The sequence below is a fragment of the Osmerus mordax genome, chromosome 12 (genome assembly GCF_038355195.1).
Source record: "Osmerus mordax isolate fOsmMor3 chromosome 12, fOsmMor3.pri, whole genome shotgun sequence".
Taxonomy (NCBI): Eukaryota; Metazoa; Chordata; class Actinopteri; order Osmeriformes; family Osmeridae; genus Osmerus; species Osmerus mordax.
Window position 1 is genome coordinate 9,466,173 of NC_090061.1, and position 26,927 is coordinate 9,493,099.

General features: G+C 48.4%; 1 protein-coding gene across 1 annotated transcript in view; it reads right to left on the minus strand.

Annotated features, from left to right (window-relative positions):
- Positions 1-3,073: 3,073 nt before the first annotated feature.
- gpc3 (glypican 3) overlaps positions 3,074-26,927 on the minus strand; it is a 66,365-nt gene continuing 42,511 nt past the window's right edge. Inside the window, exons 7-8 of the mRNA XM_067248296.1 lie at positions 14,093-14,282; positions 3,074-3,240 (exon numbers count right to left, since the gene is read on the minus strand). Of these exons, the coding sequence (XP_067104397.1) occupies positions 3,074-3,240; positions 14,093-14,282 (357 nt within the window). The remainder of the gene's footprint in view (positions 3,241-14,092; positions 14,283-26,927) is intronic.

The window sequence follows — 26,927 nt, forward strand, 5'->3', positions numbered from 1 at the left end:
TACTCTGATAATGCGGGCCCTTCCAACGTTGCCCCAATATTACCCTAAGAAAACACGAGGGCTCTGCATTTCAATGGGCCTGTTTGCCCTTTCTCTAGCCTCACATTAGCATTCAGTACAGCCCTCCAGTGAGGGTCAGCTGCCTCTCTGCTCAGCCTCTCTGCTCGGCCTCTGCGTTTGCTCACCTCCTGATAAGCTGCTTCTTCTGTCCTTGCAAGCCAGCACAGCTGAGAAGCACACGGTACCAGTGTCTTTCATTCCTCTGTCTCTGAGGAGGAGACGGGTGCGTGGGGGTGAAAAGTTACAGGAGAACTCTCAGTAGATCTCTCACAGAATGTGAGCTTTTAGACGTGATGTTTGACCACGGGCGTTTGTGTGTGCAGTGGCTGGGTGGTTCCATTAGCAGGGGGTTACAGACGAGTTGATGAGATTGAGCAGCTTCACCAGGAGAGATAACAAAAGGACTAATGAAGCACATTTACCTATTGACGTATGTGTGAGTCGTGGATGGCTGTCTGTCACCTTGGTCACGTGATGATATAAGGAGGTGTATTGTATATTAGTCCTCGAGGGACAATTTATTTAAATATGTGCTTCGGAGTAATTGTAAACACTTTCCTGCTGTGCTGAGTAAACTTGTTGACCCACTTCCAGTCTGATGCCCCAGCCAGGTGCCTACTCAGGACAGATCCCTCCTCTGGTAGGAGGAAGAACTGCAGGGCCACAGACAGGCAGACCGACACAGACAGGCAGACCGACACAGACAGGCAGACCGACACAGACAGGCAGACAGACACAGACAGGCAGACCGACACAGACAGGCAGACAGACACAGACAGGCAGACAGACACAGACAGGCAGACCGACACAGACAGGCAGACCGACACAGACAGGCAGACCGACACAGACAGGAAGACAGACACAGACAGGCAGACAGACACAGACAGGCAGACCGACACAGACAGGCAGACCGACACAGACAGGCAGACCGACACAGACAGGCAGACAGACACAGACAGGCAGACCGACACAGACAGGCAGACCGACACAGACAGGCAGACAGACACAGACAGGCAGACCGACACAGACAGGCAGACAGACACAGACAGGCAGACAGACACAGACAGGCAGACCGACACAGACAGGCAGACAGACACAGACAGGCAGACAGACAGAGAGGCGGCAGACACACAGACACATTGACCACAGACGCACAGACTGCCTGGGAACACAAAACATTAACTACATCTAATATAACTCAACTTTAGACCCCAAACTCCAGGATACACAGGATATAAGATGTTTTGAATTCACATTGGCTAATGGTTGCCTTGGCTGCCACTCTGGCTCTGCCACAACTAAATCTTTTGTTGTTGTTGTCATGCCAAACTGGCAAGGCAGTTGGCTGGAGAAAAAATAAACCCACCCAGATAATTAACAACAACTTTCGCAATCTTCACACGTATACTTCTCAGCCTTCCTTCAGCCGATGTCTTTGGCTTTCCTAAAAAAAGCTAAAGCGAATACTAAACCATTTAGCATGAAAACTTCAATGCTGTTAACGACTATGTTATCTCGTGTGTACTGGAACATGTGAATGTGTGTGTGTAATTTATTTGTGTGCTTATGTGAGTGTGTGTGTTCACAGTGAGTTAGAGAACCACCCTTTTAGCTCAGAAAATAAAGTGAGCTTTAATTGATTCTTAATTCCACCAGTATCTCTAAAGGTCTAATGATTGGTTTCAATGAAAAACCACACACTTTAACCTAGGCTTCCAACTTCTAGGTAGTCAGGGAGATTTATTCCTCTTTCCGGCTCATTTTGTTTTAAATAACAATGTCGACACAGATATTTCAACTCTTAGTTTTAAACCTGCAAAGAATTACTGTACATACAATTTAGATACATGGTTCAAACATTCTGAAGTCTCTGTTGGACTAACACATGGTCAAATCAAAGAAATATGTACATATATATTGTCTGTCTAATGAGGCTCTATTTCCCCCTATGCTAAAGACAGCTGGGAAGATGGTACCCAGTGACAGCAGAGGACACACTGAACAAAGAGACGACCAGTAAGTAACAAAGTTATTCTCCCACATCTTCATTTGAAAACACATCAATACTGTAATAATCAAACCAAGTTTGAACCAACATAGACGTTCATGGCGTCAATAATGCAACACACACAGTATCCTGTATGGTGAAAGGAGGCTCACGTGATAGCCCTTAATTGATGGGTAGTTTTATCACTGAAAGAGCACTACAGTATGTTTCCACTAAGTAATGCAAACACAGATGATTAAAAGACACAAACACTTGAGCCAGCCCAACAAAGCTGACCGTTCACACATCAGCTTCAGCAGTTGCCGGGGCAACACATCAGTAGAGATTAGAGAGGAGTAGAGATGGTGAGGGGTTGACACTTGTAGCCAAGCTTTAATCTAACAAGCATAATTTAGGCCTCATCAGATCACCATCAAGGAGAGAGAGAGGGAGTGTGTGTGAGAAAGGGAGCATGGAAAACAGAGTGAAAGAGAGTGGGGGGGGAAGGAGGAGGAGGGGGGAGGGTCAAGAGACAGAAAAAGACCAAGAGCTTTGACCGCCTTTTATAAAGTTCATTTTCAATTGAGTCCCCGATGGGTGTAAGTTTCAGCCTGTGGTGACAAAGAGTTCACAACGACCCCTGAACCCCTTGATGTTCGCTTCTGCATTTACAGCCCAGGAACTGGACGGAAGGGGCGGGGTAGACTGCTCTCCTCTCCTGGGGGGATACGTCCTTACTGGGGAGCTGACTACTTCCTGGTAGTAGCAGCAGTAGCCATGGAAGTAGTGTCACCCAGAGAGGGGCAGGTCAGAGGGAAAAGGGGGGTAGCGGGTGGTTAGTTATTTACACAGTGCTGTGGGTTCATGTAGGGCCAGGGACGGGACAATTCAGGTCATCCACAAGTCTTAGTTTAAAACTGGGTTCAGTACTGTCCAGTAGGACTCTAGCTAATGCCGATTGAAAAGTTGTAAAGAGTTTGTGTAGAATCCCAGTGTGGCAGAGGAGAAGCTGAGGCTGTTTACTGGTCAATGCAGCCCCAGCAGGAGGAGGGGGAGGGGCAGGGAGAGGACGGCCACCAGGTAGCTCCACCCCTGGGAGGGTCCGGAGGAGGTCGCTCCTGCTCCGTCAGTGGCCAGCCGAGGGGTCAGCAGCTGCTCATGGAAGGTGAAGTCATCCAGACTATCTGCCAGATCTGGGAGAGAGAGAGAGAGAATAAGTGAGTGAATGAGAGGGAGAGAATGAGAGAGAGGAAGAGAGCAAGAGGAAGAGAGACAAGAAACGAAAATAGCGAAAGGGGACAGAGAAAAGTGATTGACAGGAGAGGAGAGGGCAAAAGAATGAGAAGCATTAAGTGGACAGGAAAGAAGGGAGATGGGGAGGACTGAGATGATGTGAGCAACCACTGCCACTCAAGTTGAATAAGGCATGTGGTATGTCCGTTTGTCTTCTGCGTGATGCTGAACACAGCTGTAAAAACAACATTACATTGAGAACAGAAAACAAACGTTCAAGATGTCCAGATGCCCGCATACTATTCAAACAGATGCAAACAATCTATTCTGAGTTTCTCAAAGACGTAACATAATGTTCCAGACATGCATTCCATCGATTCATTTAATATAATATGCCCTGAATATGAACTTTTCACAATGCTGTTGGATCAGAAGTAGTACTTCTTTCAGCATCTGGTCTGCCCATCCTCATGACTTCATGTTCACCTGCTGCTACCATGGATACTGCAGCTCTCAGACTTGTGCATCTCTGTCTTTTTCTTCCCAGTATACTGTGTGAGTGTGTGTGTGTGTAAACATTTTATTCAGTACACCTGTACACCTTCTCATGAATGCAAATTCACTCTAATCAGACAATCATGTGGCAGCAACTGGATGCAAAAAAGCATGCAGAAATTGTCACGAATTTAAATTGTTCAGACCAAACATCAAAATGAGGAAGAAATGAGACCTAAGTGATTTAGACTGGGGTTTGTCTGGCGTGTTGGTGCCACAAACTGCTGATCTTCTGGGATTGAACACATTGAATTTGGAAGTGGACAGGCCACCACAGCAGAAGACCACAGCAGGTTCCACTCCCGTCAGCAGAACTACCGGTCACTGGATGTGATTCACACCAATCTCTGTAAACTCAAAAAACTGTTGTACAGGCAACAATTACATGCTACACAAACCACAGTCAAAGTCGCTTAGATCTAATTTCTTCCCAATTCTGATGTTTGGTCTGAACAACAACTGAACCTCTTGACCAAGCCTGCAGGCTTTTATGCATCCAGTTGCTGCCACATGATTGTGTGATTATATATTTGCATTCACAAGCAAATGGATGTGGTGGTGTGTGTCTTTGTAGCTCTCTTTAGGCTCGTTCTGTGGTCCACTGTCTGGGAGAAAGCTGTGATGGAGACAGAAATATGAAGGCAGTTATGAGAAAGGGCAATAGGATATCAGCAATAAAGGCCTGCTATAGAGAAGCACGCCAGCTATGTGTGGATCTGTCCCCTGTCACGCCAGCTGTGGAGCACTTTTCCCCAACCCAGACACACACACACACACACACACACACACACACACACACACACGCACACAACCCCTGAGCAGCACAGCAGTGCATTTCTTACATACCTCACTCTTTCAGTGTCTAAGAGCCTGATACACACAGACACACACACACAGACATACACACTCATTGCTGCAGATCCAAGCGCCAGGAATAACTGATAGCAAACAAATTGAATTAGCTGTGGCATACAATCTGTGGCTGGTTTTCTCATCGGTCAGACACTTCCTGCAGGCTATCTACAGGGAGGAAGTGGCTGATGTGGACTGGAGGACAGGAGACTGTGCGGTGGTGTCATGTGATAAGTCTTCTATAGATACTGTATCCTGGGCTGGAATACTCAGAGGTACAGTGACTACTTTAGGAGGAGAGAGAAAGAGAGAGAGCAAGAAAAGAAAGACAGAGCATTGGGCTTCTATTAGGGAGAGAGAGAGAGAGAGAGAGGGAGAGGGAGAGGGAGAGGGAGAGAGAGAGAGAGAGAGAGAGAGAGAGAGAGAGAGAGAGAGAGAGCAAAAGAGATACATAAATAAATAGAGAGAAAGCACTGGGCTCCTTTTGGGAGGAGAGAAGGAGAGAGGAAAAGAGAGACAGAGAGAGAAGAGGGGTCACTGGGGTGCCTACCTGTCCCAGTGCCCCCTGGCCAGGCCCCGGCTCTAACAGAGGCTGGAGGTAAATAAATAAACCTTCAACGCTGAAAACCTCCTACGAATTTCTTTGCAATTACAACAGCAGTTGAACGCCGGCCAGAGGACAATTATCTTCTTCTTCTCCTCTATCCTCTGACATGGCGGTGGCTGGCCAGACATTCTTTAGGCTTTGAAAGGACGATTTGTCATTGTCGACAGCAGCCCACTGTACTGTTGAGCCAATTAAACTCAAGGTGCAATTCGATACAGCTTTTATATACACTGTGGTTGGGGGGAGGGGTGTGTGTTCATGTGAATGGACAAGTTTAGTGAGGATTGTGTGTGTTTGCATGTGTGTGTGACTGTGTGAAAGAGTGTGAAAAGAGTGTGAGAATAATGTGTGATGTGTGGGACTGTGGGAGGACGTGTTTGTGTATGTGTGTGGGTGGGTGTGTGTGTAAGTGTGTGTGTGCATGGAACGGGCCTGCTGTGGAACAGTCTATGATAAAAAATGTTCTCTCCTGTTTAAGCTGTGATACATGAGCAGCACCACAGAGAAGCCTTGTTCTGCAGGCTTTAAAAACAACCCAACAGGGACTGAACACTATGCAAACACAGATCCCCTCCACTCCTCCACTCCTACCCAGAACTGGGACTAATAATATCCTGTTATAATTAGTGATGAACACCTGTGTGTGTGTGTGTCGAAGTGTAAATCACACAAACGCATGTACACACACAGACACACACACAGTACAAGACTGGGGCCCTCCTCCTTAAGCTCTTTCAAAGCGAAAAGCTTCATTGAGGGAGGAGTAGGGGACAGTCAACAGGCAGAGACAATTAGGCAGATAGATGGATAGGCTCTGGTTATAAATAGGGGCACAATCCCTTTGGTGATTAATGTGACCAATGTGGCTCTTTCTGGCTCTCAGAGTGGAGGAACCCTCCCGACCCCCTCCCACCCCCCCACTGGATCCATTTTGGGAGTATCACTCCCAAAGGGTTGCCATCATGCCAGCGTAGCCTGCTAGCTTTATCACAGCGAAGAGCTCGAGTTACGACCCAGGAGAGAGGTCAACAGTCCACCCATTGATGGGTTACAGTGGGCTGGGCCTGGAGTTGAGCTGAGCAGAGAGAGAGGGAGGGAGAGAGAAGTAAAGAAAGAGAGAGCACTATATCTCAGTCACACACAAGCAAACACTTAGAAACACTAACACAGCCTTCCTAAGGGTTTATGGTTTATGTCCCTTCTTTATATATGGCCCTGTGAGGGACAACAGAGCATATGCAGGCGCTGTGGTTTGACGGAGCTGATGTTTGTTTGGAACCGTGAAAGGTCAGGCAGTGGTTGCAGTGTGTATAAGTGTGTGTTTGTGTTTGTGTGTGGTGAGAGAGAGAAAGAGAGAAAGAGAGTGAGCAACAGTGCGTCTGCGGTGTGTGTGTGTTTTTGAAAGCAGTGAGCAGGGCCTAAAGCTGGAGGCCCCCCTCTCTCACAGCCACACTGCAGCCTCTGTGAGGTGCTTCTGCCTGGCACAGCTTACACACCTCAGGAAACACATCAACTTACAAACGGAGTCATCAGAAAACGTTTACTCATAAAAGGGGAAATGCTTTGAAAGATGTACAGTCTTAAACACAGATAAAATGCAAACAACATCTGTCAGTAGTAGGTATTATTTACTGTAACCTTTGCTCCACTCTATTGCTACTCTCTGAAAAATATGTACCTTCTAGTCCAGCAGAGTTTATTTAGGACACGTGTGCCCTGGACAAGAGCGCATGTGGAATGTTGTCTCCAAACACAGGTGCTTGTTATGAAACTGGGGAAATGGTTTGGATTGCAGCTACATTGGCAGACAGCGTGAACATGTAAAACACCTGAGCTGGTCAAATTTGATCAAGATTTCCCAGCTTTGTAAGTTTAGAGGATCTTATAACGCCTCGTAAGTTAGGCTAATATTTGATCCAGCGTCTACTCCTGCCTACCATAGATCAATTGATTCCCTCGAATATAATATTCTGAAAGGTTGTAGAAATTCTAGCTTCCATATGCTCATGTCACAACATATTTGCATGGAGGGGGGATTGTAAATATGCTGTGGGAACAATACTAGAGGCATTTGAACAAATAGGCGGAATGCTGGCGTTGGGAGGTGGTCTGTGTAAAAAGGTTTATTGCCTTGTTGTGTAAAGCTTTGGCTATATTCCCTCGGAGACGATAATGATCACCTGACTTGAAAGCCAGGTCCTTTTTTGGGATGATACTTGAAAGCTGGGAGAAGACGAGGATTGGAGGCAGGAAACAGGAGAGGGTATATGAGAGGAGGAGAGAGGAGCGGGTATAGGAGAGGAGGAGAGAGTAGAGGAGAGGAGGAGAGAGGAGAGGGTATAGGAGAGGAGGAGAGAGTAGAGGAGAGGAGGAGAGAGGGTATAGGAGAGGAGGAGACAGTAGAGGAGAGGAGGAGAGAGGATAGAGGAGAGGAGACAATATAGGGGATGTAGAGAGGTGTAGATGTGAGTGTGTAGGGCTGTGAGCAGAGAGTGAGGTGCTAGGAGTGGAGTGGGGTGTCTACGGGCAAGCGGGAATCTGAGCGTCTGCCTCCACGTCTATGGACTGACCACAGGGGCACTCTGAGAGGCGGGGAACAGCGGGCCAAGACAAACAAGCGGCCCGGAGGAGGCCCATACTGGAGCTGCAGGCACTGACACAGCTCCGAACACCAGCCTCACCACCTCAGGAGCCCTTCCACACCTCCACACACTGAGGGCAAGGCAGGGGGGGGCGGAGAGAGAGAGAGAGAGAGAGAGAGAGAGAGAGAGAGAGAGAGAGAGAGAGAAGGGAGAAAGAGACAGACAGAGAAAGAGAGAGGGAGCACTGCAGGGGAAGAGATAAGAAGAAGGGTATTAAAAGCAGTAGAAGATGGACAGGAAGAAATCTCCATTGCTAAAAGGGTCAACAACGAGGAGAGGGAGGGACAGAGAAAGTGAAAGAAACATGTTCAAAGAGAGAACGGAGGAGATTAGATGAGCAAGGCCAGCTCCGAGGTTAAAAGAAAGAGATACGATAGATAACGAAGGGTGAGGAACGTCTGAAGTCTGAAGAGAGAGAGAAAAGAGAGGGAGGGAGAGAGGGACAGAGAGAGAAAAAACAGATAGGAAGGGGGGGGGGGGGTGAGTGAGTTCATGAGGGTTAATGTATCCTAAGTCTAGCAAATGGTATGACTGAGTGATAATAGATTTTTTTTGCTCTGCTGAAGAGGTACACCCCAGGCAGTGGGAGCCAACATTCCTGATTAAACTCTCAATGGCAGCTTTGTGGGACAAATGCAAGTCAACACCTATTAATTAAAATGCTGAGTCCAAGTGGTGTCAGCAAGGGGAATGACCATCCCCTTCCTTCTTCTTTTCTCCACTCCTCTCATCTCCTTTCCTCTCCAACAAACACAAATGAGATTTTCTCCCATGTATTTATAGCCTTGAGTTACAGTGGGATGACAGAAAAAGCGAGACAGACGGGCAGTAAGAGAGGGACAGACAACCCAAAAAGGAAGCAAAGGAAAGAAGAATGTGAATTTGTACGTGTTCCGAAATTCCTGTCGAGTCAGTCAGGGCTGCTGCAGTGTGAGGTGGGGAGAGGCAGAGCAGGAGCCAGCAGGGGAGAGCAGCAGAGGTACAAACTATAACAAATCAAACATACAAAGAGCTGATTCTGTGCTGAGGGCAGGGGCTTCTGCAGGGTGGGAGCTCCTGCAGCAGTGAGCAGGCCCCGTAAATCTCTGGGCTGAGCAGCACCGCCAAGGATGGCGCTGACACCCTGGGTCAGGGGTCGGGAGGGTGTGATGGGTGGGTCAGGTTCTGGAGAGATGGAACAATGCTAGTCCTTATCAGGAGAAGACAGGGAGAGAGGGGAGGACAGCAAGAGGGAGAGAGCGAGAGAGAGAGAGAAGGAGAAACACAGAGAGAGAGAGAGAGAGAGAGAGAGAGAGAGAGAGAGAGAGAGAGAGAGAGAGAGAGAGAGAGAGAGAGAGAGAGAGAGAGAGAGAGAGAGAAAAATAAGAGAGGCGTAGGAAGAGGGAGAGTCTCACAGTGCAGTCCACTGAGAGAAGGGAGGCGGGTGTGTCAGGATGCTGGGAGACCCAGGGGTGTGTGCAGGACCAGAGACACTCCTCTGACCCTCCCATGGACTCACACAGCGGGGGAGGCAACGAGGTGAGGAGGGCGGGGGAGCTGGAGGTCTACACTACTTGACCTGATGGGGCATTTAAAGCACATTGTCTTACCTCTCAGATATGCTCCTCACCATTCTAGACAAAGACAGTAACATCCCAACCCTTCTTAGCCTGATTCTTGCTCACTCTTATAATAATATTTGAATTAATTTGTACTGATAAAAGTGTGCAAGAAGTACAAGCGTCTAAGCACTAGATCTAAAGGGCACCTGACAAGTGTACAGTCTGAGGCATAGAGCTGTGGTAAACTGGGTGATGAGGGTACACACACACACACACAAGTCTTTCTCCCCAAAATGGCTGCTGTGTGGCACCCTGGTGGTGAGGGAGGGAGTGGCGGGGAGTGGGGCACACAACCAAGCGCAGAGTGTTTGTGGACTGTGGTGTAGCTGACGGACAGGACCCAGGAATGAGTCTGGAATCAATTTAGCGAGTCCAAAAAACGCCTGCAATGTAAATAAAGTTCTTGAGCAAACAAACGCGTTTCAGAAGGCGCACACACACAAACACAAGAACCCCTAGGAAGGTGAATCATTGGCTTGAGACCCCCCAATGTAGACTATGGGAACTATGGTTGCAGTTTGTTTTCTTACACTCGTGTCCATAGAGATCAAGTCAAGGCTCCTCTTTCCTCCCTCTGGCTGATCTTAGTGGTTCTGATCCCTGGATCAACTCCGAACAGCAGCTCCATGGGGGGTGGAACTCCCCTGCTCTCCCCTCCTCTCCTCCGCTCCTCTCGGCCTCTCCTTTGCTCTCTCTTTTATTGCTCCTCTTCACCCCTCGTTTCCTTTATCCTTCCATCTCCTCTCCTTCCTAATCCATCGCTTCTATCTTTTCTCTAAAATGACCCTAGAGGTGTCCTCTTCTCTCTTCCTGTTCTCCTCTCCCGTGCCAACACTCTCAGCCCCACAGAGGAGCACTCAGGGCACTGTGGTTGGCCCACATAGAGAGAGGGTGTGGAGAGAGAGAGAGAGAGAGAGAGAGAGAGAGAGAGAGAGAGAGAGAGAGAGAGAGAGAGAGAGAGAGAGAGAGAGAAAGAGAGAGCTCTTACACACACCAACCAAGCCTGTTTACACAGATGGGTGGCAAGCTTCATTATTTTTGTGAGGGGCGTGGAGCAAGAAAGGAGAAAGAGGAGGAGGAGGAGAAGGAAGAGGAAAAGGAGAGGAGAAGGAGAAGGAAGCTTGGGCACATTTACAGAGTTGGTTATTTATAAGCTTGAGGAGGAAAGGCTGGGTTTAAATCTGTCCAGTGTGTTCTCCATTCCAGACCCTTAACATCTCCTCCTCTCCTCTTCAATTCTCTCCCCTCCCTTCTCTTCCCCTCCAATCCTCTCTTCTCTCCTCTCCTCTCCTCTCCTAAATCTCCTCCACAGCCTCCTTGCCTCTTGCCCTCGACCCTAAATGGGATCATTTGCAGATGAGTGTGGTTGCAGTGTGCTCCAGACGAACCAACAACATCTGGTCCATTCTCTGTTAACCGCGCTCATTTCCCTAACATACAAATGGCCTTATCTAAAGACCGGTCTGAGCGGCTTCATTCCACGACACAACAGATACAGTATGTGCAGCCTGAAGCCCAACGGACCCCATCAGGTTTGATGCCCCCCTCTTTGTTACAGGATATGTTGTGAGTAGTCTTGGTAGGGGTGAGACTTCAACAGGGATGATTTAGTTTAGTCTGTACCTCTGTGATGCGCATAGCCCCCCCACCACCCCCCAACACCCCACAGACACAGATGTGTCCCGTCCCCCCCCACCTCACATGCACCTGTGGTCCTCTTCTCCCAACATCTGTTCTGTCTGACTCCCGTCTCACGCCAACCTGCACGGCACATGCCTTTTACATGTCTACCACATGTCTGAATCCGAGGTGCAGACAGTATGTCCAGTAGCACGGACAGGGAAGCATAATACACGAGGTAATGCCTCTCGTGTAAATGTTTTCCCGGATCCAGATGATGAAACATAAATAGTGCTTGGTGATTGGCTACTTTGATAAAACAGCGGCGCCGTGTTACTCACCTATTAGGTGCTGGAGGTCAGCGGTCACACCTGGACCTCATTAGCATTCCACGTTCTAAAACCTAGCAACATGGTCGTTAACTCAGCTCATAGAGAATAGAGAATTTTTATATACTGTATGTTTACATCGGTATCTCTCCCTCACTTTCATTCTCACAATTGAAGCTTTTTTCCCGTCTTCTCACCATTTCTCCTATCCTTCTTCCTCCCTCCATCCTTCCAGTAAATGTGTACCAGACCGGTGAGCCCGGCCCAGCCCTGCCCCTTGCAGGGCGCTGCGTGTTTCACATTACAGGCATATTTCCACTTTGTATTTTTCTAACCTCTGGCGCTGATAAAAGGCTCAAGAGCTTCCAAAAAAACAGCTTTTCTTCTGTGCTTACAGTGACCGAATGTCTGAGGCCTGGAAGCTAACAAGAGGTCTATTCACAGAGCACGCCCCAAGCATGCTGAGGTGGTAGGACATGGGGAGAAGGGCCATCCAGATCAGCACAATCCACCCAGCCTGGACCCAACATGGGGCCTGGTAACCAGAAGTCACCACAGCAACACCAGAGTGGGGCTCTAGAGGATTCTATTTAAATGTAGATTCCGTTGTGTTGCAGGGAGGAGCGCTGTACTGTTTACTAACCGGTTTCTGTCTCTGATAAAGAGGGGGATAGGGAGGAGGGAGTGTAAAAAGAGAGGGCATAGAAAGGAAGTGGAGCAGAGAGAGAAGGGGGGAGGTAGAGAGGCAGTCACACAGGTGAGTCCTGATCATTGGCACCCACCCACTCACTCACTCACGCACACACACACACACACACACTCAATCACACACAGACACACACGGCATCTGCATGCAGGCGGTCTAAATATATCCACACACAACACTGCACAGCTCATGACCATGCTCTCTCTCATGCATGACGTAAGCAGTGTGTCCAGGAGAGGCCCATGTTCAGCCTGCCTGCCTGCCTGCCTGAGCCTGACTGGGGGAGGGAAGACACACGACACACAGACCCTGTCCTGGAATAGCTCCCCTAGCCCGGAATGCTCTGGGAATGCATGGCGGGGGAGGGGTGGGTGGATGGGATGGGGAGTGGGGGGGTGAGGAGTTGACTCGGGAATCTGTGTTTAGAATGAGCAGGGGCCAGATCAATCACAGGAGATGATTCCGAACATCCAGTCTGTGGTCAGCAGGTTGACAGCTTTAGCATAGGGGGGCTCCGGGGTCCTGCCTGCATCCTGTCTGCACCTTGTTGTTGTGGCTTATGTCACCTTTCCCAGGCCCTGGGGAGTGGAGCTGGAGGTGCTCTGTGTTCTGGTCGACCCTCCACTCAACTGCCTTCTTTGTGAAACCAGATCTGTCTCGTCCATCTCGAAGCGCCAGGCACAGACAGGCCCCCCCATTAGGCCCTCTGGTCTGCGCCGTGACCTTCGAACTCCCAGCCCCCTGTTTGACCAAAACGGGATGACAGGTCAGGAGGGGTCGGCGTTTTACTGGGTCATCACAGGCTATCAGCAGCTATCTCCATACCTGCTTCAGGAGACAGTCCCAAGGTCTGCAAACATCACTGACACTGATACACAAACAGGCAGACACTACACACACACGTAAGCACGTAACCTACACACACACACACACACATACCTAGATCAAATACCCAAAGAAAAGACCAAGGTATCTTTAGTGATGGAATGGAATTACAGAGAGGGGTAGGGAAGACAAATACACAACCAGCTGCCCCACTGTGTGAGGTGATGAGTAGTTCAGCGCCCCGAGGAGGACCACGGAACTCCCGGGTTGGGAGCCCGAGCAGAAGGCTCTCCTTCCCGGAGCAGCAGGAGGGGCGTCAGGCTCTCACGGCCCAAGCCCGCTGGATGTGTTGGGCCTGCTGAATTCCTGTGCTAACCCCTGGTCCTGGTTCTGGTCCCGCTCCCCGGCCAGCCAGCCCAGAGCCCTGCCACAACACCCTGACAGGAGGACTACTCCCTCCCGCCTGTTGACTCAGCTGGGCCGGCTTTGTGTCGGAGCAGCGCAGCCCCTTGTTCCTGCTGCCTCCCTGTTATTCCCCTTTCTGCTGTTTGGTTTCTTTTCTCCGAGGAGTTTGTTGCTTCTTTTGTTCTGTTTGTCTTTTCGAGCGAGCGTCTTTTTCGGGTCGCGGAGGGGTGTGGGGGGGGGGGGGGGGGGGGGGGGGGGGAGGGTAGACAATGTGGAGGTGGAGAGGTTGAGGTGACAATGCTACTTCACAAAGTCATCTGGCCCCTACCTGCATCCACACACCCTGACTTTGGCACCAGAACCTTGTGGCAGCACAGACAGTATTCAAGCTTAAACACCTGCTCAGTCTATGAAGGTACGTCTGGGAAATGTAGTTAGCTGTATAAACTGGCTTCTCTCCAATAAAAATGTCTTTATCCATAAACAGCGATTAACAGTGACAACACTGCGCCGTGCCAGCATTTTTTCCTAACCCCATTCATCAATGTACAATAACAGTGGGACATCTATGTGGATATAGCTGTTCATTTGAAGTCAGCTCAGTACCGACCGAAGTCTTGAGAACACAAAGATGGCCGCCATAGTGTCTGAGTCAGGGGTAAAGTCTCACCTGCAAAGATGCGCAGGCGTTTACGCTTGGGTGGAGGTCCCAGCCCGGACACCCCGGTACACTCGTCCTCGTCATCGCAGTCGCCGCTCACCAGCCCTTCCTCTTCATCCTCCTCGTTCCGTCCGTCCGCCCCGCCTCCCCCGGAGCGAGCCCTCCAGCGCTTCTCAGGCACCGTGACCAGACGCAGCAGCTACGGGACACAGAGGAGACGCTCACACACCACACCAGCCCTCCAGACTCACACACCACACCAGCCCTCCAGACTCACACACCACACCAGCCCTCCAGACTCACACACCACACCAGCCCTCCAGACTCACACACCACACCAGCCCTACAGACTCACACACCACACCAGCCCTACAGACTCACACACCACACCAGCCCTACAGACTCACACACCACACCAGCCCTCCAGACTGTTTCTAGTATGGTGTAGATACAGTACACAGGACATATAGGAAAGTATCATAATGAAATATAAGTGTGGAGCATTAAGTTGCTCTGTCCTCATTACATTGGAACTTTATATCCGTGATGGAATGTACAGTGCATTACATGTAGGCCTACTCTACATGAGCAAAGGAAACGGCTTTAATTCAACCAAGTGTCTGGTTTCGTCTTATTCAGCCAGTCATTGTCACTGTTTGTCTTGAGGGGTAGTACGAGAGGTGGAAGGAAACTCCGGGGAAAAATATGGTCAGACCTAAAAAGAATGGCATGTACCAAATTACAATTATAATTACTATGCAGAAAAATAGGCCTTCTGCTATCGGAGCCAGATATCTTATTTCTGTGCAGGTCCGATCACTCTGACGGGTGGAAACGAACAAGCAGAAAGAGCCTGTGGCGGTCGTTCCATGCAGGGACATGTAATTAAGTGGTAGGAGGGGAGCCTTCTGGTCAACAGGATTGTGTGATTCTGTTGTTGTTGGCCAACGTGGATGTCTTGAGTGGTTGTATCTGGGCAACTTGTATACACTGGCAACAAACTGACGAGGAAAAATACATTCCAGTACACTGGACATCGGTTCAAGTCACATTTTAGAAATGTAAAGATAGTGAGGTATCTCATTTGTATTTTTCTAGGTTTGCATGTGCAGGATGGCATGAGTTTGTGTCAGTGTTAAGTGCCATGTCTGTTAGGGAATCGGGCTATTAATCAGAAGGTCGCCGGTTCGATTCCTGGCTGTGTCAAATGACGTTGTGTCCTTTGGCAAGGCACTTCACCCTACTTGCCCCGGGGGAATGTCCCTGTACTTCCTGTGAGTCGCTCTGGATAAGAGCGTCTGCTAAATGTAAATGTAGATGGTGTCACAAGCTTTTTTGTAGTGTGACTGCTACTTGACCCACAATGTTGATGTTAGAAATGCAATTCCACTTTAGAATTTGTATTTAATTTCATTACCGTGCTGCTGTTTTCAGCTCTGAAGTGCATTTTTTGAAATCCTAATTAATTAAAACATTTTCCCAACTTATAGAAGCTTATTATGTGTTGTGCAACACATACCGGAATTGTGTTTATTGAAGGACTGTGGTAAACCAATCAACTCGTAAATTACTCTCAAATGTCCAAGAGCGGTAAATCTTACCGTATAAAAAAATGTAAACCTTCCAAGCCGCGGGCAAAGTATCTCACACACTATTTTTCAAAACATCTACACAACATCAAGAGCTAAACAGAGAAGAGGAATAGGGTTGGAAAGTTGAGAAATATAAAAAGAATCCTCAGTTAACACCAACATCAGAGTTTGTCCTCTCAGTGTTTGAATGTTCAGAGCTTCTCTGGTGTTGAGGTCATTGATCACAATGAAAAATGGAAACAGCTTGAGGGAAAAAAAGACACTTATTTGTTCTCCATGATATCTAATTGCAGAGCCCGTGCGCTGTGGGAGATTTGCTTCAGTGTATCACCTCTAGCATGCCCCCGGCCAACGGCCGTGTCCCTCAACAACTGTTTGTAGCACATGACCGTAGCCCTGGAGACAACCTCTACTCTGACCACCTCTCAACCACCACACAACATCACACATGATTAAGAGCCTGCCAAGGTAACAGATGTGCTAAATTCCATCCAACCCCCTTACTCCCTCCCTCCTTCTCCAGCCCTCCTTTCATCTTTCCATTCCACTGCCTGCCCCTCTTTGTGTTTTTATTGATTTCCTTCCTATCTGCGTACATCAGCAGGTATTTTGGTTGTTGTTGTTTTTGTTGATGCGGTTGTCTAAGGGAGAAAATTGGGTTCATATGCATCCCTCCGCTCTCCTCTCTCTCTCTCTCTCTCTCTCTCTCTCTCTCTCTCTCTCTCTCTCTCTCTCTCTCTCTCTCCTCTCTCTCTCTCTCTCTCTCTCTCAATCTCTCTCCTCTCTCTCTTCTCTCTCTCTCTCTCTCTCTCTCTCTCTCTCTCTCTCTCAATCTCTCTCTCTCCGTCAGGTCAGCTGCAACAGAAACAAGGAAGTATAGAATTCCTGACAAGGATCAGACTCACAGGGGATGAAGGAGGAGTAAAAGCCTGTGATAATCCCAGAATTACATGAGTAGGAAAGTAAACAATGCTGTTCCCTTTCCCAGCCTCCTTATACAAACTAGTCAATCTGGGATTTCCAAGTGACACAAAACTCCAGAGTTTAGACAGGGAACCACACCGAAGCCTGTTCCTCCAAGGGCAGCCCAACAGGCCTCTATTCAGACCCTAACATTGGGGCCATACATGGGCGATGACCACAACATTTCTACAAGCCTGGTCACTTAAGGCCAACGGATGGACAAACAGTCCTTCATAAAAACCGGTGATCCATAGGAACATTCTAACTTCTGTAAATTAGAATTACTCCTCCTCGCTCTCTTCCACTCCGTCTCTCTCCCTCTCCTTCTCTCTCTCCGTCTCACTGACCACCCTGGGATAATAGGTGGTCTGGTATGAAGGGAGAGAGGGGGAAACGAGCCTTAAACAGCGCCACCTGCTGACTCGAGACTCTCAGACGGCCCTGTCCGCTTGCAGCGTCTCTTCTCAAACACAAGTCCATAAAAAACACGCTTATGGACTCTCCTCTATTTCTCGCCATGAGCAATGGGAAATTAATGCACTTAACCTTCTCGTTTAAGAAAGAATCATGTTTGCGAGCGCGTGCCAGCGCCCTCAGTAGATTTACTGAGGTCTAGGAATTCCTTCCCGAGGTCCGTCGCCTGGCAACGCAGTCCGATGTGGGGAGGGGAGGGGTGTCCCACAAACAAATTAAAAGCAAAAAAGACTGAAAGAAAACAGTCGTAAAGACGGGGGAGAAAGATGTGGTCAGGGGGGTATTTTAGAACAAAACCTAAAATAAGGTACAGGGACTCAGGAAAAAACATGGGCAGCAGCAACTGGTCTTGTTTACGGGCACACGCCGATGCAGAACCGCTTTCACCATCTGCCTAAAATACTGACTGCTGAAACACAAGGACAAACATGTTCCCTTCTCTGGTAAATGTTAAGAGCCCAGAAGAAAATACAGTGTCGGAGTAACTATTGCGAAACTCCTGCCTTTTTCAAAACCACGCTCAGGTCGTTCAGGTCAACTCTGTTCAACAGCAACATGCCTAACCTTAACCCAACAGTAGCAGACAGACAAACACAGCAGTGTGCTTCTCTCTGTCATCATGCCAGCGTGCCCCTCCTGGCCACAGAGGCTCCAGCGGTGCCCTCTGCTCCAGGGTGGCAGCAGGGCAGGGGCCCCTCTCTGTGGCACTGTGGCGGGGAGCTGCGGCTGCAGGCTGCTGGCTGCCTGTTGCCACGGCTGCGGTCGCCCGAGGGGATGTTTGTGTCGAAAGTGACGCTGCGATCTTGGCATGGCCCGGGCCACAACCAGAGCTGACAAGAGCCTCCAGATTTACCACAAGAGGCAGAAACCTCAACTAAGTCACTCTCTCTCTCGGAGCCGGAATCTCCAGCAATAAAGAAACCCTGAAGGAAGCAGGAGAGGAAACACATAAAATAAACTTTCTTTCTTTTTTACTCAGTATGTTTCAGATTAAGGGAGAAAATCTGGATCTTTATCTGTTCTCTACATTTCTCTCTCCTCTCTCTCGCTGTACGGAGGTTTTCAAGGAGGAGCTAGCCGCTTTGCTAGACAGCTGGCCGGAGCTGAGGGGACTACAGAACATGTAATCAGCGTGGCCATGTGTCCCGCAGCTCTTCTCCTCCGCTCTGTTACAAGGAAGGAGCGGCGGGCACGGAGGGATACACGCACAGAGCCCAAACATGTGGCGGATTGCTCAATGCAGGCCAGCCCAGACAGAGACACACCAACCACAAGGATGTCCCTGCCTCCCACATGACGCAAACTCCTCACAGGGTCACTGTGGAGCAGCTGGTGCTCTGATGCAGGTCACGGCCACGGGGTCAGGCTGCTCCGACTCTGGCCTGTCTACCTGCAGCGGACACACCTTATGTTCGCGGAGGATCGGGAATCCACGTGGAACATCTCATTTTTGTCCTGTCCTGTCCAACAGGTGGCTAGATCAAAATATGCTCAACTCCATTTTATTACCATTCCACAAAGGGAAAATAGACTTAAAAGCAACCACCAAGAACAGGAACACAAATTCCAACAAAGAGCTATTCAGAACACAGGAAGAAGGAGTTACTAAGAAACAAGGGACGAAGCAAAAAGTGGGGAAAAAGCTGTATAGAAGTGGAGAAAGGAGGAGGCTGAAAGAGTGGGGGATGTGAGGACTGAGGCAGGGGAGAGTGAGTGATGAGGACAGAGATGGATTGGAAGAGGTGTGTTTCTTGTCCTCCTTCTGGACTGATAGGGATCAGGCTCTGTGTTTTGTTGTCCTCGCGGAGCAAAGGACATGTCTGGGCCTGTGGGCCGGGACTAGGTCCAGACGGAATCTGCTGACACATCTGTCTGTCTGCTTGCTTGCTTGTCTACCTGTCAGAACCAAAGTTGTTTGGATATTTATACAGCTGAAATAAAACTGCTTCTGGCCTCTAGTATTTGCTTCATAGTTGAAACGTGAATATGTCTTTATCATCTTCATAAGTAAACACTATCCACAGTGTCCACAGTGATGTCTGCTGGCAGGCCTGCAGGCCTCCAAACTCCATCTGGTTCACTGACCTATCTGACCCAGACAGTCCAGAACAAGCTGGCTCTCAGGCCAAATATAGAGGATTCACCAGACCAAGGCACTCCAACCTTAACAAGGCTTCTTCTCAGAACAACACTACTTAAAAATGTTTACTTTTCATTATCAGTACTGCGGATGAGAAGTTCATGTACACACACCACAATAACACACACACACAGCTATAGGGACTGTACATGTACGTGCATGTATCATGTTAGAAGTGCTGCTATGTGATGAGTAGTGCACATAAGGAGAACGTGGGAGAAGGGGGGGGTGGGGGGGGGAGAAGGGGGGGGCGCAGGAGCACCAGCAAGAGAGCTGGAGAGAGGCTAAAGAGAGACAGAAAGAGAGAGACAGAGAAGGAGAGAGAGAGAAAGAGAGGGATGGAGAGAGAGAAAGAAAGAGAGGGATAGAGAGAGAGAGAGAGAGAGAGAGAGAGAGAGAGAGAGAGAGAGAGAGAGAGAGAGTGAGAGTGAGGGAGGGAGGGAGGGAGAGAGAGAAAGAGAGGGAGGGAGAGAGAAAGAGAGAGAGAGAGAGAGAGAGAGAGAGAGAGAGAGAGAGAGAGAGAGAGAGAGAGAGAGAGAGAGAGAGAGAGAGAGAGAGAGAGAGAGAGAGAGAGAGAGAGAGAGAGAGAGAGAGAGAGAGATGACAGAAGGCACATTTCCACTTGGTGAGTCATGGAAATCTCCTCAGTGGGCTGAGTGACTGAGAGCCTTGAGGAGGACACAGCCTGCCCAGCTCCCACCCAGCTCTCCTGGACCCATTACTCAACTTTTATTGAATTTGAAGTGTGAAGGGGAGGGAGACCCGTGTTCCTTCATTCTTCTCTCTCCCTCTCTGTGTTCCTCCTCGATCTGTCTTCGGCCGTATCTGTCACGTGGTGGCAGGCCTGTCCCAGACAGTTGATGCAGACAAGATTCATTTCCTACTTTAATTTCCAGTTTGTACTAACCCCAGAGAGGAGCAGCTGTCTGGTCCTGTGTTAACCTGGGCGTGTGCCCACCCCACCTTTCTGACTAAATACAGAGAGCATTTCCAGATTTTTCCAGTTTGGATACAAATCTGAAAAGATTTAGTGATATTGGCTAAAACACATTCTTTGCACCTTCAAATAAGTCCATAAAAACCTGAATATAATATAAAATCAGATCGGTTACAGAAATTCTCAGAGTGATGATACAATCTATCCTGGAATGTCATAAACTCAACAAATTATATTAAAGAAAAACAGTTTAGAAACCGTCTCAAAAGTTTCAAAAATTGCATCTTCAGTGATTCACTTGCCTGTGAAATCAATATCTCTGGCATGTGTACAATTCCCCCAAAACTTTCTTTCACTTTTTGCCAACCAAATGAAAACCTCGGCATGTGTCTGTGAATGTGGCTGATTGTCTTAGAGGGGGTTTTATGGTTAAAAAGTCCCATTCCGGGCAGGGCCGCTGGGTGCTAAATCAGATTAGTGGTCTCAGACAAGCCCTTCTTGTCTGCTGCTCCTCTGCTTCACACGTTATCACCGTGGTTCCCAGAGTCATGTGGTCTGAAAGACCCTCCCTCCCGACCGTGGCTGGGCATCCCATGACCCCTCCTACCGGCAGCAGGGCGGATGAAGTGATGGAGGGATGAAGTGATGGACGGATAAGAGGGATGAGAGGGAGGAGAGGGAGGACAGGGCTGTGTTTGCTCAGGCCTCCTCTGAGCCCACAGGCTATCATCAGGAGCACTGCCACTGAGCACAGGGAGAGGGGGTGGTAGGGGGAGAGGGGGAGGGAGGGGAGAGGGGGAGGGAGGGGAGAGGGGGAGGGAGAGAAACCTGATAAAGTAAGGGAGTACTAACACACTAATCCACCCCCCCCTAAACAAAAGGCAGAAGAGAAACAGTGGAGGTCTCTGACCCTCGTAGCGAGACCCTCTGATGACCCAGCAGAGACAGGAAACAGGAAGTGCGACCCCTGACCTTCAGCAACGGGAGGGGGGTGAGTGGGGGGGGGCTCCCGTTACACTCCTCCTCCAACCCCATGACTCTCAGCAGTGACGACAGGCCTATCTGAACCAGAATCATCTGCAGCCCCCTACAGGTCACACTGGGAACGCCAGCCCAGGACACGGCTCTGATCTCAACCCCAGTCCTCCTCTTCACTCTGCTGACTCTCTATGCAGTAGAGAAGATGCTGTCATGTGTTAAGGCCTGGATGGACTGGAGTAGTAATGGACATATAAGGCTAGGTAGGGGCATGGTTTTGTGCAATAAAGCACAGAAGTGATGTACATTTTGTGAATTTAGCAGATACTTGTATTCAAAGCAACATACTAATATAAATGCATAAAGAAAACACAGTGCACATGTAGCACACATATAGATGTGTACTACAGTAACCTAGAATCTGTATTTGAGGTAAGGAGCTTGCTGGTTTGGACCCCAGAGTTTTTACAGGCTGGCTGTGTGATTATTACACCCAGTGGGGTGGTAGTGGTGGAGAAGTTGGGGGTGGGAGAGAGGGCTGACCCTGGCCCGAGCCTCAGGGCTGGGGGGATGAGGACATGTGGAGGTAAGTAAGTGGAGGAGGGAGGGAGGGAGGAAGAGGGAGGTTGGGCCTCATTAGCAGGGGGACTAATTGGGAGGAAAAGGGCCCTCACATGCTCTGCCTGACCTCCCAGCCAGCGGGGGGGGACTGGGTCTGGGGGTGCTGGTAAGGGGGGTTAGGTTGTGGGGGTGGAGGAATCTGAAAGTTAAGGGACCAGAACCCCGGATGTTAGTGTACAGGCCAGTGTTGAAGTGGAATTTCTTTCTTTTTGTGCCTATAATTGATTTGTAAACAAAGCTTGGTGAACTGAAGGGCCAGCTGGGTGTGGGGTTGGACGGCTGCCCCAGTATGCTGATCAATCGGATAAACTCAGTTTGTGTATATATATACATGACAGTGTTTTGTAAATGTCTGTTCGTTTTGGACTTCAAATGGGCAGTTTGGATACTGAAATCCTTTTCCAAACCCAAGTCAACATTTTGTTGGTGATTTAAATGGGGTTGAATTGAGTCTCTTACTCTCTCCATCCACGATTAGATCGCTGTAATGGCTAATGTCGTCTCATCACCTATTTTCCCGGAGGTCATATTGATTTTTTATTTTTAGTGCCCTTTTAGTCAGTATGAAAGCACTGTTGACCAGTTCAGATGCACCTATAGGAAAAGCGAACCTTCCAAGTTCACTGAAGGTTCTGCCCAGCAGGGATCTGCACCAGGTGCGACACCTCATCTAAACATCCCTTGCAGCTACCTGCCCCCCCCCAAGAGAGGACACACACACACCTACCTTTATCCCCCTCTCCCTCCTCTTCCACTGTTCCCCCCAAAAAACAGACATAAAAACAAGAAGGCAACTACCGTGGACGAGGCCCCTGAGGGGGGCATATTAAATAACATCAGTAAATAAGATCAAACACCAGTCAGGTCTTTGAGTGGAGCAGGCCGTAATGGCTCAGTAAGGGAAGGTTTACAGAGCAGCAGGCCTGCCCTCACACCCACCAGCTCCATTAGAGGGATTAGAAACACACGTTATAGGAGACAGCTCCCCTGGCCTGCTTGAAGACCTTTTCAAGAACCCCAAAATGATTTGCATCAACTCGGAAAGCAGCACAGCTAGTTACACCTCTGCGATTATACTGCTCCATAATTAAACTGTGGCCCAGTGTTTTAGAGTATAACCTGCATGGATATGTGCATGCACGAGGTTGCTGTGTACAGTGCTGTTCGCACAGGGTAGTGTGTGTGCTTTGTGTGTTTAGGAAGGGAGTGCGCGTGCTTAGAGTGTGTAGGAGAGGAGTGTGTGTGCTCAGAGTGTGTAGGAGAGGAGTGTGTGTGCTCAGAGAGTGTAGGAGAGGAGTGTGTGTGCTTAGAGTGTGTAGGAGAGGAGTGTGTGTGCTCAGAGTGTGTAGGAGAGGAGTGTGTGTGCTTAGAGTGTGTAGGAGAGGAGTGTGTGTGCTTAGAGTGTGTAGGAGAGGAGTGTGTGTGCTCAGAGTGTGTAGGAGAGGAGTGTGTGTGCTCAGAGTGTGTAGGAGAGGAGTGTGTGTGCTCAGAGTGTGTAGGAGAGGAGTGTGTGTGCTTAGAGTGTGTAGGAGAGGAGTGTGTGTGCTCAGAGTGTGTAGGAGAGGAGTGTGTGTGCTTAGAGTGTGTATGGGGTGTTGAGAGCGAGCTGCCCAGGCTCTAGTGACTGCCGTGGCTCGGAGGAAGTGAGACTGCGTGATGGAATTTGTGGCGCTCGGGATCTGGTTTATTTTCCACCCTGGATTCCTGTCCTACCTGCAGGATTTTCCCAGGTCCTGGCTTCAATTAGGCTGGGAAGCTGGGGGGCGGAGGTGGGATGGGGGGGAGGGTGTCTGGAGGAGGGGAAGAGGAGGGGGTATCAGGAGGAGGGGAGGGGGGGGTGACAGGGCTGGAGTCTGTCACTTACAACTCAGCACAGAAAGGGAGAGGCAGGGACTGGCAAGGAACAGGGAGAAGGAAGATGAAGGAATGAAGAGAGAGAGAAGGAGAGAGAGAAAGAGAGAAAGAGTAAAAAGAGGGAGAAAGAGGGAGGGAAGGAAGAGAGAGTAGTCGACAATTTACTGACCCAAAGAAAAAAGAAACATGAAAAAGTTATTGGCTCTTGTAGAGTCTTGTTCTCCAAACAGAAGAGAGCAGAACCAAAGTGAAGAGACCATTACTAGTGGCTAGAAGTTACAGACAGTTGGAACGTTTCTCCACTAACAAGACACTTTATGTATTTCCAATATATCCACCAACCATCCATATCCAATGTCACATGACCAAAACGAGCCTATGGGGACAATCCCCCCAAGTTTGGACCAACTGAACGGCAAACTCATCTGACAGGGGAAATGCTCCATAATCAAAGACCAATCACATAATTGCTCTATTTTGCCACGAGCTCAAGCGTCTCCTGTGAGATGAGTTGTTAGGAGCTGAAACATGATACCCTGGGAAGTTGAACAGATGTTCTTTTCCAAAAACAAGCCATCTCCCAGGGAATGAACAGATCACCAAAATACAGAAACTATTCAAATCTAATTTGAGTAAACTATGATCATGTAAACGACTGATATGTAACTCAATATCCAAACCGAATGGCACACAAACATGAATAAACATCAACAAATAAATAGTTGTAGAGAAATGCTAAGTCATCTGTGTTTTGTTACCCACACGTTGAAGATACTTCCCTTAGCACTGCTCACTGGAATAACTGCACATCCATCAACTGCTGCCTGGCTGTCTAGAAGGATATGCTGAAATAACCTCGCTCATATAAACTCAGTTCTCCTTGGCAACCTAGTACATCACACGCGCGCACACACACAAGCACCCAAACACACACCCACATTGACGTGCATACTTCATCCGCAACACATAGCCAATGTAGACCCTGAGGTCTGGGGCAGCTCTGTGTGGTCCTATAAGGTCTGGACATTCCAAAGCAGAGTAGCCTGAGCTGAAAGTCATTTCTCTCCATCGATTTATAGAGCCCCGTCCATTTGAAACTTGGCCACGACGGAGGCATGACATCAGCCGCCAAAGGTGTGAGAACGGCTGGTTTTCGAAGCGCGGGGAGGGAAAGGCTTTGTGTTTTTTCGTGTGTTTAGTTTAGCCTGGGAGAGAGAGAGAGGAGCGCCGGGCTGTGTGTCTGGTGGCCAGGCTGGTCTGCTGAGGCTCCCGTCAGCCCTGACAGCGTGAAGGATGACACGCTTCCGCTCGGCCTCGCTGCGCCGCTGTCACGGACAGCACTCAAGGCGGGAGGACAGGGAAGAAACATAGAGGGGATTAAACCCTGGGAGGAAGTGTGTTCTTTAGTGTGGGAGGTGGAGGGGGGTGGGGGAGTGGTCTCGGATGGCCCCTATAGCAGGCTCTCACATGGGCCGGGCAGGGACCCAGTCCCCTGGTTGCAGACTGGGCCTTCCTAGGACTATTGATTTGGTTCACGGTCTGCGAACTCCTCTACTGTAGATTCAGCTGAAAATGTATAGGAACATTAGCCTCCTGTAGCAGTTGTAAAGCATGTGTAAACGTCAATAAGCCATTTCTCTGATGAAGTGTAGCGTGCTTCTGCTTCATACTGTCAGGAACATTACTCACACACACACACACACACACACATCCACACTCACTCATTTACTCACTCACTCACATACTCACTCACACACTCACACACTCACACACACACACACACACACACACACACACACACACACACACACACACACACACACACACACACACACACACACACACACACACACACACACACACACACACACACTAGTACATCTGCTGCAGCTTCCCACCATTCAGATCTGGTGTTTTAACTGGGGGAGGCGGATACCTTGTAAAACTGTAGCACTTCTCACACTCAACAACAGCACCTTCTATAGCCCTGACATGCTGGTCTGGACAGGGTCTGGACAACTTGGATGTCCAACTGGACCATACAAGGCTATTACACTATACTATGTTATATTACACTATACTATGTTATATTACACTATACTATGTTATATTACACTATACTGTGTTATATTACACTATACTATGTTATATTACACTATACTATGTTATATTACACTATACTATGTTATATTACACTATACTATGTTATATTACACTATACTATGTTATATTACACTATACTGTGTTATATTACACTATACTGTGTTATATTACACTATACTATGTTATATTACACTATACTATGTTATATTACACTATACTATGTTATATTACACTATACTATGTTATATTACACTATACTGTGTTATATTACACTATACTGTGTTATATTACACTATACTATGTTATATTACACTATACTATGTTATATTACACTATACTATGTTATATTACACTATACTGTGCTAACACTACATTATAATATGTAACACTCTATACTTTGCTATGCTATGCTAGTCTACACAATTCTATGCTACAATTACCCTGTATAATAACACAATTATACTATACTTTAGCACACATGTTCCATCAGTATACACTATTACACACTCTTATATAATAGGAAACCTTGTGGTTCTCTCATCTGAAATGTCAGCATTGTTCTCTTATGAGAACCATTCGTGTTGCTGGTCAACCAGAGTGTGTTGTTGTGTTGTACTGAGCTTTCACAGCCTCAATCTGAGTTCTAGTTTAAAGTCCCAATACGCCAAACGACTTCAGACCCTAGTGTAAACACATGTACACATACACAGCTGCAGCCACACACATGTACCCACACACACACACACACACACACCACAAACGTGGGGCAGAAGAAACAGTTTAGCACAGCACGTGTTCCAAGGGGTTTAGGATGGTTTTGGCCCAGTTGCACAAAGAGGCCAGTCATTTGCCTCACCAGATTCTAAAACCAATATGTCATCAGTACACTCTTGCATAGCTTGATCATGTGAATGTCTGTCTGTGCCTTTGTGTCTGTCTGTCTGTCTGTGTGTGTGTGGTGTTTGTGTGAGTAAGCATACACAGTATGTGTGTAAGCATGTGCATACGTGTGTATGTATGCAAGTGTGTGTGTGTGTGTATGTGTGTATGCATATTCTTCACTGTGTTGGCGCCCGTGCACTTATGTGCGTAATATCAACAGAATGAGAAATGTTGCCCAGAAAAAGGCAGCTGTGAGAGAGAGTGGAGGAAGACAGAACTCCAAACATTCACAAATCTGTC